Here is a 16108-nt window from a genome sequence, read left to right as displayed (position 1 = left end):
CTCTTCCTCCAGCCTCTTGCAGACATCCAGAAGTCCTGAACCAATTGTCCAGTTGGAGGAGCAGAGCCCTTCCAAGATGAGACTTGTTTGGGACCAAGGCTAGATAACTCCAAAGCACTGAGGATAGCTGCCTTTTTGGACAACTCACACCTAGGGACTTTTCCACACTACATAATTGTAGTGTCTTGATTTCACTTTAACTGGAGCACTCATCAGAGATGTACAGGGAAAGGGAGATATGGAGGGAGGAGACAATGAAAATATCAAGGGAGAGGGGAGCAAAACTGGTTCCCAGCTGAAATAGCATGGATAACCTTGGTGACAACTGCCCCAGTTAAAAATGCTGCTGCTGAATGGTAGGCCAGTAAATGGCAAAACCAGGGTTATTCAGGATTGGATTCTGGATGAGTGTGCTGGCCTGGCTTGTACTATAAATACCTGGCTGAATGAGGATGGGGTGGCTGGAGTGGGGCTGGTTGCTCCCTTTCCGCTCTGTCCATCAGGATTCTCTGTATAGCAGCAGCAGCAGGCAAGACCTAGCAGAGGGAGAGGTGGAGTTGCAGTGGTCTATCATAATCTCATCCCCCTGAGCAGATGTCCTCTTCCACAGTTTGCAGCAGGGGTGCCCAAGATGTGGCCGCCAAAGGATTTCTGGACGCCTGGGGCCAAATAGTCAGGAGGAGGAGGAGGATGTCCCAGCTCCCAGAGTCCTTGCCCGACCACACAGGCCAGGCTTTGGAGAATGGAAGCAATGGAGTCTTCCCCCAGACTTTGGGGCTGTACAGACAGGCCAAAATAAGGCTGCTTTGGGTCACTTTGCAGGTATGCTGTTTAAATGACACATGCATCTTAAGAGGCCTGAGGCTGCACCAAAGCCGTGCTCCAGACCTTAGGACTGGAGCACGGCTTTGGCTTGGCTTCCGGCCTCTTAGGACGCATGCGTCATTAAAACAGCATACCTCCAAAGTGACCCAAAGCAGCCTTATTTTGGCCTGTCTATATGGGCTCTTTGCCTCTCCTTCCCAGGAAAGCTTTTGCTGGGGCAGGCTTACAGCTCCTCTCAGCCCAATGGCCAGGTGGCCTGGGATTCGGGCTTTGGGCCCTTCGTTTCTGTAAAGGGGGGGGGGGGGAGGAGAAAGAGGCTGCCACATTTTTGGCTAGGTGGGCAGGCCTAGCCTTGGCCCAGGAAACTGGTCGCCACACAAGAGGTGTGTTGGGGCGAAATCTCTGTGTGTGTGTGTGGGTGATGGTTGTGGTGTGTGTTTCTAATTTGGGAGGATGCCTGTGTTGTTGTTGCATGCCTTCGAGTTGTTTGGGACTTATGTCAACCCTCAAGTGACCCTATCATGGGGGTTTTCTTGGCAAGGTTTCTCCAGAAGAGGTATGCCATTGCCTTCCAATGAGGCTGAGAGAGTGTAACTCCCAATTATAATAAAAGGTCTGATCATATTTACAGTGCAGAAATCTACACAGTTCCTGTCAAGGAAGGAAAGAAGGGAGGGAGGGAGGAAAGAAAGAAAGAAAGAAGCAAAAAAGGGAAGGAAGGAAAGTAAGGAGGGAGAGAGGACACAAGGAAAGAAGGGAGGGAGGGAGGGAGGGAGGGAGGGGGAGAAAAGGAAGGAAGGCATGAAGGAGGAAGGGCGCGGAAAAAAGCAAGGAAATGAAGGAAAGAAAGAGGAGGGAGGGAGGAAAGCAAGACGCAAGGAAATAAAGAAGGAAAAAAAGAAGGGAGGGAGAGAGGAAAGGAGGGAGGGAAAAAAGGAGGAATGGAGGAAAGAAGGAAGTAGTGAAAGGAAGAAAGGAGGAAGGGAGGAAAGAAAGAAGCAGGGAAAGAATCATAGAATCATGGAGTTGGAAGAGACCACAAGGGCCATCCAGTCCAACCCCCTGCCATGCAGGAATTCTCAATCAAAGCATCCCCGACAGATGGCCATCCAGCCTCTGCTTAAAGACCTCCAAAGAATGAAACTCCACTACACTCCTAGGAAGTGTGTTCCACTGTCTAACAGCCCTTACTGTCAGGAAGTTCCTCCTAATGTTGAGGTGGAATCTCTTTTCCTGCAGCTTGCATCCATTGTTCCGGGTCCTGTTCTCTGGAGCAGCAGAGAGAAAGATGGAAGGAAGGAAGGACGGGAGGGAGGGAGGGAGGGTGGGTAGAAAGAAGGAAGCGGGGAAAGAAAGAAAGGAGGAAGGGAGGAAGGGGACACCCTGTCCTTGGTAGGGTGACCAAACTTTCCCTCCTTTTCCTGGACATGTCCCCCATCTCAGCCTTCCTGTCCAGGGGGAGGGATTCCCCAATGTCCTCCATTTTGAGCATGGCTAAGAAGTATGGATTTACATTTATATGCTTCCAGCTTTTATTGGGTCATGTCAGCCACTTTTCTTGAATGTCCTACATTTCACCCGAATGTCCTACATTTCACCTAAACTATTGGCGGCCTGAACAACTTTATTGATCTTAATTTCAGCTCTTACCTCCTTCCAAGTTGGGCACCCCTGGTCTACAAGTTTTGAGTGTGCATACATAAAGATGGGTGGGTTGCCAGGACAGAATAGGGATTCCATCCCATTGCTCCCCTTCAGAAGTAACAAGAATGGTCTTGTGGTTGGAGTCTTCACAGTTAGTAGTGATGAAGAGCTTCAACATCCATGCTGAGACCACCCTTTCAGGAGTGGCTCAGGACTTCATGGCTTCCATGAGAACCATGGATCTGTCCCAAGTGGTATCTGGCCCTACTCATGTTGCTGGGCCTTGTTTTTTGTGCTGGGTTGAGTGATGCACAAAGCAGTGATACCTTTATGGGACCAACCAAAATGCACAAAGTATAAGTTGCAAGCTTTTGAAGCTCCTCTGGCTTCTTCATCAGTCAAAGGTGTTAAAAATCGTACAGGAGGGGGGAAATGATAATGTTAGTCACAGGCTTCCTGCTTGGGTTTGCTTTAACCTGTCAGGAATAAAAGTTAAGTGTGGTAGTGGTTTCATTGTTGGACTATGACTCTGGAGACTAGGGTTCAATTTTCCTCTGGTTATGCAAACCCACTGGGCAACCTTGGGAGAGTCACACACTCTGAGCCCAGAAAACTGGTGACAGATTCTTTTTGAGGTTGCCATCATTTGAAAAGGACTTGAAAACACAACAAATGTAAGTTAAAAACACACCTACTGAGAGCATGGGATACTAAGAAGTAGCATAACATGGCTCAGCCATATAAATCCACTGGGTAAGCTTGGGCAAGTCACACTCTCTCAGGCTCAGAGGAGTGCAATGCCAAACCTCCTCTGAACCAATTTTGCCAAGAAAACCCCATGATAGGTTCACCTTAGGGTCGCCATAAGTTGGAAACGACTTGAAGGCACACAACAAAAAGATTGTATGTTCAGCGCTGTGTAAATTTACAGCGCTTCATAAATAAAGATTAATAATAATAATAATAATAATAATAACAACAACAACAACAACAACAACAACAACACATAGCATGGTCGTCTAAAAGGAGTAGATCCTAAGACCATTACGTTTGGGATCTCTGAAGTGTGCCCTATGGTCGAGCAAGAGGAATTGAGTCTTGTATCTTAGGGTTAAGACTGAAGAGGGGAGGTGGACCAGCCCAAATCCACGTGGCTTTCGCCAGGTGGAGCTCAAGTAAGTGGGAGGGTGAAGGCTGGGGGCAGAAAAGGTGCTTTCCAGCAGGAGCAGTCCAGAAGCAAAGGCCGAGATGGAAAGAGCAGCTTCCGACTGAATTCAGCACCAAAGAAGGTGGACAGAGGCTGTGAGCAAAGGGCAGAGAGGCAAGGCCCACACTTGACAAGGCCTTGCAAGGTGTAGCTTTCAACGCAAAAGTAAGCCCCATGGAGCTCTGTGCCACTTTTGGGTTCTTTCTTTCTTCTTCTTCTTGTGCTAGAGATCAATTTCCTCTGGTTGTTTTCTTTTTGCGATAGAAATGTGGGAGCAGTGAAAGGATGGATACTAGCATATGTCTTACATCCAGATCTTGCCTTTCTTCCAATGATCTAGGTGTGAGACACATACTAGTACTAGTATATGTCTTGCATCCAGATATACTGTATACTAGTACAGCCTGACTTCCTTATCCATGGATTTCCCCCCCAAGGATTCAACCATCCAAAGCTTGGAAATATTATATATATATATATATATATATATATATATATTCCAAAAGGAAACTTTGATTTTGCCATTGTACTATGTACATTGTACTATGCCATTTTGCCATTGTACTATGTAGTCTGTATTTAATGGGGCTTGAGCACCCCGGTTTTCAGAGCTGTAGTCCAACCCTCAAAACAGTATGCCAAATCAGATATTATACAAGGCACACATTACACTTAAAGATTCAAAATGATGCCAAAAACTGGCTCACTGGCTCTATCATACCCAGCTTTTATCCTGGAGATTAATTAGAATGATTAATAATGATTGGTTCAAAGTCACCCTATAAACATCCCAGCTAAGTGGGCATTTGAATTTAGGTTTCCTCCAGTTCTCCTTCATTGTCTTAACCACAAACCCACAAAAGCTGTTGGAGGTTGTTGGAGGGAGGGAAAGAATGGAAGCCAGTTCAATTCTCACATCAGCCACTCCCTTACCCTAGTCTGGTCTTAGTAAATTCACTTTTTATCTCAGCCTCTGCTCTCCTTTCCTTTCTCTAGCTTCAATACAAGCATGATAATTCTGTCCTACCTCACAGGGCTGCCTACAAATGTCATAACTGCCTGTCCAAGGGAGAGATCAAAGTCACTCCACTTGGTTCCTAAAGACTAGCATGTATGACTGCAACATGTGACCATTCTCATAAGAATTACATAATTGATTCTTACACATTGGATATTGTATGTGTCATCTCAGCGCCAGTATATTCTCCAGCACCAAAAAGAAACCTAGGCAGCCACTGTGTTGATGTACCTTAGGGACCACTTGATGAGGGAAAGTTTCAAAAAGTTCATTTCCCGTGCACTCATCATTACACTAGAGCAGGTGATATATTCTTATACAAACACAGCAATAAGTTTCTGGTGAGATCCACTGGGCTAGAAAAACAATCTAAGATTTTTGTCACTAAGATTTTTTTTTCTTTTGACAGCTAGATATAGAAATGTTATTTCCATCTGGTGGGTAAGAAGGGAAAAGTGGATCATTTGTCATATTTTTTGTTGTTCTTCTAGGTGCAGAGTGATAAGGAAACATGTCAAAGGACCCCTTTGAGAACTCTGACTACGTCTGTTCCTTTGGGATGAAGCTAACGTGGGACATCAATGACCCCAAGTTACCACAGGTAGTGGGCAGGACAAGGGGTTTGGGAGTAAGGTGATTTTGTGGGCTAGTTTTCCAAGGGCCTATTAAAGATAGGACAGTCTGTCAGTATCATTTTTGTTGTATTTTTTCAAAATCCCACAAGTATCCTCCTCCCATACTAATTCTGTATCTAGCTGAAAGTCTTTTTTTCTGCATAGAAATATATGTATATTTTGATACATATTGTTACCAACATATGCATTTTTACACATTAATGTGCCTTTGCATGTTTTTCAATAGTTTGCATTGTTATCTGTAAACATCAGCTCTGTTCTGTAGTATTAGTGGTTTTGAGCATACTTTACGTCTCTGAGACACATTGCCAGCTTCACAAATGTATTCATTGCTTGGGGAAGCCATGCTTTGTCTCACAACAAGTTAAAGGAAGCGTGAAATCAATACTTTCACTGGGAATTTCAAACTAAGTAGAATCCTTTTCCATCCCTATTATTATTATTATTATTATTATTATTATTATTATTATTATTATCGTATTTATACCTCTTCGGCCATAAAGTCTGTCAGAGCAGCTTACAATTCACATAGTCAGGCAAAGCACACACCCAACTAAATTTATATCATTCAAATGATGCTACTGCAAGCTGCAGGTTAATAATGGAATGGTGTCCATTACTATTTTAAAAAGAAGTTGACAAAATGAATGGGAAAATCATGTTTTTATCACTCATAATGTAAGAAAATGCCTTTTGGGGACTGTGACATTTGCATAGCCACGAGTCCATAACACATTTCACTGTTTAAGTGGAATATAGCAAGCTTGGAAACTCCTTTTTTGGACTACAACTCCCATAACTCTCCAGCCAGCAAGAGGCACTGTGGTAGCTATAGTCTTGACCCCAAAGTCCAAATACCCTAAAGACATCAAATCCTGTCTGATTTTGAAAGCTTAGCAGGGTCTCCTTGGATGAGAGGCCATCAATCCACATCAAGTGCTGTAAGCTATATTTCAGAGGAAGTAACTGGCAAAATATCTCTGAGCATTTTTTACCTAAGAAAACCCTGTGAGAGTCATGAGGTTGCTTTAAGTCAACAGGCAACATGAAGGTGTGCACATGCACAAACATGCACACATTAATTTCATAGGATTTTCTGAGGCAAGGAACACTTAGTGGTGGTTTTCCATCACTGTTCTCTGCAATATAGCCTATAGCACCTGGTATTCAATGGCAGTCCCCCTTCCAGGTACTAACCAGTCCTGGCCCTGCTTAGCTTCCAAAATCAATGAGATCTGGTGCCTCAAAAAGTAGTATTTCTAAGAATGTGCAACTCAGTATAAAAACTTAACATACCTTATATGAGTATGGAGCTGACCCAGACAACTTCCTAGATGGCAACATAGATGTTACTAACATGGAGGGGCTATCTTGAGTCATGTTCAGGGAATTTAGATATTGAATTATTCATTAACATCTCCATTGCTGATATTGTGAAAGCTGAATTCCAAATTCAATTTGGCCTCCTTTAAAAAAAAAAAGATAAAAAGACAATGGTTTGCTGTTTGTCACCTTGCTGAAATATGTTAATATAGTCTTTATCTATTTTCCTTTCCCTCTTTTGTTCATTCATTTGCCTCTGATGCCAGGAGCCCAAGCACTTTGATTCATTCCAGGAGTGGCCAGATGGTTATGTGCGGTTCATCTACACCAGTGAAGATAAAAATGCACAGCGGCATCTTAGTGGCTGGGCCATGCGCAACACTAACAACCACAACTGCCAAATTCTCAAGAAGTCCTGCCTTGGTGTGGTGGTGTGTGCCAGGAATTGTATCCTTCCGGATGGGACCAAGCTGCAGCTTCGCCCTGCTATATGCGATAAGGCTCGACAAAAGCAACAGAGTGAGAGCAAGGGGATGGGAGGGGCTGCTTGGTGGTGGTGGTGGTCTGGTTCTGCTCTGAGAATGATAGGACGCCACCCCAGATTTTCCTTTTTTGCAAAGAGTTCAGAAAAGGGGGGAATTGAGCTCTAGATTCCAGACATTAGCTCTACTCTGTCAGATCTTGGTTTGAAAGTAGAAGCTCTGAGATACGAACCCCAGAGGCTGAAGCTGGGAAGGGGAAATCTTGTGCTTTAGAAAATAATGTTTAGGGTTTTTTAGATGGGATGACTTTTAGAAGAGATCCTATAACTGTATGCCTAACTACATATGGAAAAATTGCATTGGAATCCACATCACTTTCCCAGGAAAGAATATATGAAGAAAATCCAACAATACTCTTAATACTCTATGTGCAGCACCCAATGCTCTCGGTGGAGCACCCATCAGAAATCCATTGTCTACTTTCAGTACTGTACTCTGTGTGTGTATGTGTCTTCAAGTCACCTGATGACCTAAACCACCCCCTGAATTTCACAGGGTTCTCTTAGGCAAGAGGTGGTTCTGCCAGTTCCTTCCTCTGAAATATAGCCTGCAGCTATAACCTGGTATTCATTGGTGGCGTTCATGAACAGTCTTAACTGTAGTATTTAATGAGATATCTTGACACTTCAGGATCTTCCTTCATAGCTGCCCTTCCAACTCTTAGTGTTTTTCTGATTTCTTGACTACAGTCTCTCCTCTGATTGATAACTGAGCCCAACTATGGATTGAGCCTAAGTATGATTGGTGGATTGAGTCCAAGTATGATTGAGCCCAGTTGAAAGTAGAAACCCTGAGATGTGCATCCCATAGTCATTTGACATTTGCAAGTCAGCCTGAGATTTGTGTACTGGCAGTTGCATTCCAGCAACATCTGGAAGGCTGCATTTTCCCTAGCCTGATTTAACCCCATCTTGCTTAGAGGATTGCTTTTGTCTACCAAATATTAAGTTGAATACCAAACATTAAACTGGAATATGAACCCCCTGTGAATCTTGTTGTGAGTATCAAACATGATACTTGAGTCAGCACTGTGAATCCTTATCTTCCATCTTGCTTAACAAGCATATCTAGAATATGTTTAAACATTTAAAACAAAAGTCACATCCACTGTTGTATATTATCCTTCTAATATCTTGCCTGATAAAGTAAATTTATAACCTAGCCTTTCTCTAGTCATCTGCATCTCTGAGGGGAAGCATATTCCATTGTTAGAACAAGAAGCAATCACATTCAAAACCATTGATTGATATCACAATGAGTCCTGTACAGAGGAGAAGCTGATGGTAGGTTCCATGGATGACACAGAATAATAATAAACAAAGAACATATTTGCAAATGTTTTAGATTGATGAAAATTTAAATCATTTTGTAATTCCCCATTTCAGAATCTACATTCTTTACATTGTTTTGAGGTTGACTTTTCAGAACAGAGGATTCTTCCATATGATTTACTATCAGAATTACTTTTAAAAAAGACCCTGAACTCATTTCTTTGTGTTACAGAAAAGCATTGTCCAAATTGTAGTTCAGCTCTTGAGTTAATTCCTTGCCGAGGGCACAGCGGCTACCCAGTGACTAATTTCTGGAGACATGATGGCAAAGCAATATTTTTCCAGGTAAAGTATAAATACAGTGCACATTTGAATTTTTTTTAATGAACACTTTATATTTTGTGATAAAAAAGAGAATATACCAAGACATTGTTTCCCTACAGAATGGGAATTATAATGAAAGCATATGTTGAATTCTTTCCTTATGACAATGACCCATGGCCATCCTTTCTTTGTGTGTGAGAAGGAAATAATTTCTGTTGGGCTCATGCTATCACACGACAATGGTCAAATTACAAACTTTGTCATTCAACTCATTCTTTAGTGAATTAAAAGCTGTTGCTTTCAAAGATGGAGACTGAGTCATATAAGTAATTGTTCATGCCTAAGAGCCAGTGTAGTGTAGTGGTTTGAGTGCTGGACCAGGGCTCTTCAGCCTTAAAGGAATGCAATGGTCAATGGTGAAAAAATATTGCCAAGAAAACTCCATTATAGGTTCACTTTAGGATTGTCATAAGTCAGAAATAATTTGCGTGGACACAACAAGAGGCTCTAAATATCATTCTGTAACTCCCAGCCTTGCATGGCAGGCAGTTTCTATTCAGACCGGAGGAGAAAAGGTCATAAATCTCACTAGACCTGCCCATACACATGACTGAAGTAGGTCTTTGTCTCCTGCCTACTGTTGCCATCTCTGATCCAGCCTCCATCAATTGGTAGGCAACTTGCAGCTGCAACTGAGCTGCAGTTCCCATCATCCTTCACCCCAAGCTATGCTGGCTTGATATGCTGTAAACTGTGGCCTAAAAACATCTGGAGGACCATCAATTGCCCATCTCTGCCATAGTTTTACCTTCCTCAACTCTAATTTGTATGAGGCTTTTACAAGAGAACTTGCAGCTGGGTTGTGCCCCAAACTATCTGTGGGTCAGGCGGCCTTGGCTATTATCAATGACAGACTCAGTATTTAATAACACAACCATTTCTAGTGAAGAAATTAAACATTAAAGGCTTTAGTGGTATTCAAGATGAGATAATGATGCATGATACTAAAAACAATTAAATTGGGTCTTTTGGATGTCAGTCAATCCGAATTATACCTAAGCACTCCAGTAAGGTCTGGATGGATAGCTCTATAATCATACATGATAATAACATTAAGAACAATATTTGTGTCTATATTTTAGGCCAAGGGACTGCATGACCACCCAAGACCAGAGAGTAAATCCGAGACGGAGGTCAGAAGAAGTGCCCTTAAAAAGCAATCACCATCTTCTCACTCATCACAGAAAAAAAGGCTTCTGGAATTTCAGGTAAATATAGATCAGTAGCATCATTAGAGATGTTGATGGAAATATCACATTTAAATGTTTATGTGGGCCACTATGTTAATGCATAAATGTATGTAACAAATGCATGCAGGCATACATGTAAAATAAATGCATGGAATGACAGTTTAGCATACCACTAAATTAAGCAAGTGAGATCAGAAAACAAACAAACAAATATCATAGATGCCACGTTGACACAAACATTATTTCCAGATAGATTCAGTAATTCAGAAAATAGCCAGTTTGGCTTGGACCACTTCAGAGGTCTAATCAGGATTATAGACTGGAAATACAGATCTTCTTGCCATTTAGTGACTATCATTAGAAATCAACAAACAGCTATATAATTTTTATGTCTGTCAGCATTAGATGAAAAGTGCAGGCACAGAAGCCTGTTAGATAAGAACTGCATATGCCAAATTTCAGTCAAATTACTTGTGCTATATGACTTTAAAATAATAATAGTAATGCAATTTAAATAAAACTGTCAACAATGTTCCTTATTTCTTGGATAAGAGAAGTAGATGAGACTTGCAAGAATAGGTGCATCTTCAGAAAGGATCAAGCCTGCCAGGTTTCAGATAAAGAGGTGTACTCTATAGTTGTTTTCACAAGTTGACAGTTTTACAGTTTGAGGTTGGCTTTTTTTCTTCCAAAGAAAGAAATACCCTGTCACATTCCCACCCACCCCCGCCCCGGCAGTCATTATGAAAATGACATACTGTGGTACGTGTGTGTGTGTGTGTGTGTGTGTGTGTGTTATAGTTAAGAAATCTGCAAAATTTCAGGAAAAAATGGATTTAGAATTACAGATAGAAGGGGAGAGTTCAAGTGGGAAAGACTGATTTGAACCCCCCCCATGTGGTTTGGGAAGGAATATAGGAAAATGGCATAAATCATAAAGGTGTCCCTAGGTATGAAATAAGTAATATTTCAGGCATATAGGTACAAGAGCTAGGGAAGTATGAGCAATTAAAAACAGTTTAAGACTTTTGTGTTCTGCTCAAATGACACCAAAGTACTGAATGTATCACAAAACGAATGTGTGTGATAGTTTTGGAGAATATAGTGGTACAGAAAAGGTATTCAGACTTTTTCCAAGCAAACACAAAATGTTACACCCTCCCACATCACATTGATTCTACCGGTCTAGCTTTTTGGAGAAAGAACTGACAAAGAATACTGAATGCTGGATATGTCCTGTCCTCACTGGCATAGGGAAGGTGTGGTAGAAACATCCACTATGATTGCAAGCGTAACAAAACTGCACCCACTCAGTTCTCCCTCCCTCTCTGGTGTTTTCCTTACATGGGACACTTCAGAGAAATGTTATTATTTTTGGAAACTCATTATGACTGGAATTCATTTTGTGTCTTAGACATGTGTAAGATCCCTTACAAAGGTGGCTGGATGTTTTTGCCCAATGTGAAAAGGCCACATTCAGTTCAAGACTGAAAACACTGAATACCGATTGACCAGCAATTGTGCATTTGATGTCTTGGTTCAGTGGTGCAACTTTGCCATTCTACATAAGAATCATATAATTAATGCATAACTTTGCTTGTGAAAATGTACACTGTGCATCTCTGATATGAGGTCTCAATTTATTTGTATTGGTGCATCCATCCAAACTAATTTTGCTAAATATTGGCTTAAAACTCTGGTTCTCACTTTTATTTGAACATAACCGATTTGTCTGAATCATTCCAGTTCAGACCAGTGTTTGTGATTTTGTCTGAATCAGAAGCAGATTGGTGTTATAAAAAGAAATCATAGCACAAAAATATTTTAAAACTGTAACCAGTAACAATTAAAATATCTATATGCCTTAACACTGCACATAGAATTGCTTCTGAAGTCTTCTTATTTATATTCTCTTCAGACAGGAAGATGTAATGAGAATGCCAGTCACTTTCATTACATTCATCATCTGGCATGTGAAGAAGGCATAATCACTGATACCAGCTTGCCACTTCTAGCTCAGTCACACCATTTGTTTCAAAGTACGGAACCATACAACATTACATACGATCCTGCGAGCCTCCAAGAGAATGTGATAACACCATTCCAGAACTACACAAGCCCCAAAATCTGCACATCTAAACCGAGCTTTGGCTATGAGTGTACCTTTCCTGGCTATGCGGGTCCTAGCTTGTGCCCAACATTTCATAAAGATGTCATAAACATTCCAATGGATCCTGACCATGTTGTGCTTAATGGACTCCAGTATCATGTAAATTCATTAAATGTCCATGAAAAGAACTCTGACAGCACCCATAAATATAATGGATTGAGACAAACCTTAGGGGAAACTAACTGTGGGGAAAGGATTAGCTATGGGCCATGTGAAGCCAGTGCTAGCCATCCCCATTATAGTGAAGAATATACTTGTAGATATAGTAGTCTTTCCTCCCTGGAGGTTCCAGCTTTACAGACTGTTATAACTACCACAACTAAGATGTCCCTTGAAGCCTACAAGCCTCCTGTGTTGAGGTATGTTGACAATGTGCACGATGCCAAAGATCTTCTGAGCTGTTCCATGGCAGAGAGCATTTCAGAAGACGTCTGTCCACAGATAAACTTTCAAGAAGACTGGGCAATAGGCAAATCAAATTTAACTGAGGAACACTTTCTGACTGCTAGTAAGGCTGCCCATGTAATACCGGTGGAAACGTGTCAAATCAATCCTGATATGGAGAAGAGTTATAATGCTTATGGAGAAGAGACATTTGGATTTGAAAACACTGAATACTGAGGCCCAGATATGGCAATATTAGATATAATTTTCTATAGAAAATATAATGAAGAAAAGATATTGACTAAGATATTATAAAAAAAATTAAAATAGAAATCTATTGGAAGATTTGGTCAACACTGTGGCTCAGGTCATTAATTCTAAATGTAGCACAAGATGAAGTTTTTAAAATCACCCAGTAGCAAAAACATGGCAAATTCAAATTATTCCAGTGTGTAATATATAACAGAACAAGCAGGTTCTGTGAATTAGATCTCTGTGTTAGTCATGACTAGCTGAAGACATCAATTTTAGTGAGTCCGTTGTAAGTATGACTAAGTTTTGGTCCAACCTGTACTTTCTCAGGTTATTTTTAAAGAATACAGCCTTTTCAATATTTTTCAGAAACAAAACAGCTAAACAGCCAAAACAAAGTGAAATAAAAATCAAACAAAAAGTGTATTTTGTAATGATAATAAATTCTGAACTACTCATCCAAATGTTAACTTTAGGATGAAACCAAGAAATACAGTAATGCAACTGAATATTGTATTTTATTACCATGACTGCTTTATTGTGAGCACAGTATGTTTTTTATAGAAGGCAATTTATATTCTCTGCAATGATGAACATCTCAATCAATTTTGCCTATGCAAAATATAAAGCTATCCAAGATAAGGAACAAAAACACACTATACGTATGGTAATACAATCTTGGACACTTTAAACTGGGAGTTAATTCCACTAAACTCAAAGGGGCTTATTTCTGAGTAGATGTGTAACTTCTTTGGTGTTCATAATACTTCTAAATAGGAGGCAGGTTTATCATGAGTGATAAAATTAATAAAGTGGATTTATTTTTGTGTATTCTATATTACAGCATAAAAAGGCTTTTTGTTTTTTTTGCATAATGCCTATAAGGGTCTTCAGCACTGATTATCTTTATTGAACTATTGAGCCAGGTGATGCAGTGGTTAGACTCTGAAGTCTTTAGGTCAGAGGTGGGCAAAATGTAGCCCTGTATCCAAACATGGTGTCTAAAGGCTGTTTTTCTGACTCAGATTCCTTCCCCTGCCCCGAACCCCCCCCCCCCCAGCTCCCACCACATCTTTTCTGGCAAAAAGAAAAGGAGGAGGCAGAGGAGGAGGAGAGAGAGGATGAGAGGAAGGGGAAGAGGAAGGAGAAAAGGAAAGAAAGAAAAAGGCGAATTGTTTCTCATGAGAGCATCAAAGAACATGTTTCAGATTTATGGCGACCCTAAAGTGAACCTATTATAGGGTTTTCTGAGGCTGAGAGTGTGTTATTTACTGGTCCAGTCATACAGTATTTGGTCAGCCTAACCTTCTTCAAAGGCATATACAGTGGGCCCTTGCCTTATGCGGGGGGATCTGTTCCGGACCCCCACGTTAAGGCAAAAAGTGTGTATGCTTGAGCCCCGTTGAAAATAATAGGGCTCATGCATGATGTGCAGTGTGGGGCGCACACCATTGTTAGTTCCATTATGCAGCTTTCAGCATAAGCTGAAAGCTGCATAAAAGGCACCCGTGTATGATACGAGCACACTGTACATTAATATATGTTACTTACTGGTCCAGTCATATTTGGTCAGCCTAACCTTCCTCAAAGGCATAAACATTAAAGTGCTGGTTTTGAACTATAAAGCTTGGGTCCAGGCTATTGGAAGGACCATATCTCCTGTACGAGCCCCCCAGAATATTGAGATCATCCAGAGAGGCCCTTCTCTCTGTCCCACCAGCTTCTCAGGCTCAAGAGAACAAGAGAGAGGGCCTTCTCTGTGGCTGCTCCCAAGCTTTGGAACTCCCTCCCTAGAGAGGCCAGGATGGCTCCATCCCTGCTGTCCTTCCGGTGGCAGGGAAGGATGTTCTTGTGTCGGCAGGCCTTTGCAAATCAATAAGGTCTGAGAAAGTTGTGCCATTTAAATTTTAAGGTTTATATTGTAACATTTGATTTTAACTCATAACTGCTTTAACTTTTAAAATGGTTTAATTGGTTTTTAAATTTTATATTTATACATTTTAATGCTGTATGGTTTTTAAATTGTATTGTTTTAAATCTTCTGTTTGCTGCCTTGAGTCCCCATATTGGGAGAAAAGTGGGATAAAATAAAATAATAATAAAATAAAACAAATAATAATAAATGTAAGCTGATCAGATTTCTGAAACACACACACATTTCTTTGACTTCTATAGAATATGCATTGTGGAGTAGCTAAATCAGTCAGATCTTCTGACCATTGAATGACAGATGATGAATGTTTATCTCTCCAGTTTTGGGATGTAAGTCTTTTTGCCACAGTAAATGCGTACAGGCTCTGAACACTTTGATCCTCAGTTGAATGCCACATCACAGGAACATAATTTAGAAGAACATGTGTATCTACAAATGACAAAGATTTTTCTGAAACAATATGCTGCAACACTTCCAAAACAGCCACATCATATGCCATGAATAAGCATTATCTACATTACATTGTCAACATTTAGTTGTAACAATTTCTTTTTTAAAAGCATCATGGTGTCAGATACAGCTGAAACATCAATTTTGGTGGGACCAAATGTAGCTTGAGCTGTAAAGAGATTTTAGATATTGAAGGCAGGACAGTTTTCTGTTGGTTAATTTGCACAGAACAATCCAACTTTTAGTTCTACTGAACTATGCCTTTATTAACATCAGATTTAGTACTTTCCTGCAGTCATTAATAAACTAGATTTGTTGGTTTCAGTATCTTTGAGGATATGACGACATTTTAAACACAGCAAGGGTGACCAAAGCATTCAGAGCTGATGATCCATAGAGAAATGTCAAAAGGTGTTGCCATTGTAAATACTGTTATTGGTATTGGTGTGTGTCTTAAAGTCATTTCCAACTTATGGCAACCCTAAGGCAAACCCATCATGGGGTTTTATTGGCAAGATTTCTTTAGAGGAGGTTTACCATTGTCATTTCCTGAGGCTGAGACAGTGTAATTTGTCAGGGATGATGGGAGTTGTAGCTCTTCACCTCTGGCTTGAACTCACCACCTGGTTGTGCACCGTGCTGACCAGTTTTGGCCAGTGGTTATAGCTTAGCAGAGTTACAGAGAATAGGCTGAAGGCCCTGACAAACTCTCCAAGCCTTCTCACTCTTGCTTCCACAGAAGTTTTCACCCTTCTTCAGGATCCAGCTGGTTCTTGTAGCTTCACCCAAGACACCAGACAACTCAGTAGTCTTAAATAAAAGATCCACTTTATTCTACTATATACAGCTCCAAAACTATCCAACACAACAATACTCTATT

The 16108-nt window shown here is 40.9% G+C and overlaps 1 protein-coding gene across 1 annotated transcript; it reads left to right on the top strand.

The window, feature by feature from the left end:
• The first annotated feature begins 5205 nt into the window (after nt 1-5205).
• GCM2 (glial cells missing transcription factor 2) lies at nt 5206-12830 on the top strand. Its single transcript, XM_042461781.1, has 5 exons — nt 5206-5295; nt 6919-7171; nt 8698-8810; nt 9932-10057; nt 11958-12830. Exons 1-5 carry the CDS (start codon nt 5206-5208, stop codon nt 12828-12830), a joined length of 1455 nt encoding a protein of 484 aa, XP_042317715.1.
• The last annotated feature ends 3278 nt before the right edge of the window (nt 12831-16108 follow it).

The sequence above is a fragment of the Sceloporus undulatus genome, chromosome 4 (genome assembly GCF_019175285.1).
Source record: "Sceloporus undulatus isolate JIND9_A2432 ecotype Alabama chromosome 4, SceUnd_v1.1, whole genome shotgun sequence".
Classification (NCBI taxonomy): Eukaryota; Metazoa; Chordata; class Lepidosauria; order Squamata; family Phrynosomatidae; genus Sceloporus; species Sceloporus undulatus.
This window is presented reverse-complemented; position numbering and strand designations above follow the sequence as displayed.

Coding starts and splice junctions, on each gene's coding strand:
- GCM2 (XM_042461781.1), top strand. CDS start 5,206: ATGTCAAAGGACCCCTTTGAGAACTCTGACTACGTCTGTTCCTTTGGG. Junction 8,811..9,931: donor GCAAAGCAATATTTTTCCAG/GTAAAGTATAAA, acceptor TCTATATTTTAG/GCCAAGGGACTGCATGACCA. Junction 10,058..11,957: donor AAAGGCTTCTGGAATTTCAG/GTAAATATAGAT, acceptor TATTCTCTTCAG/ACAGGAAGATGTAATGAGAA.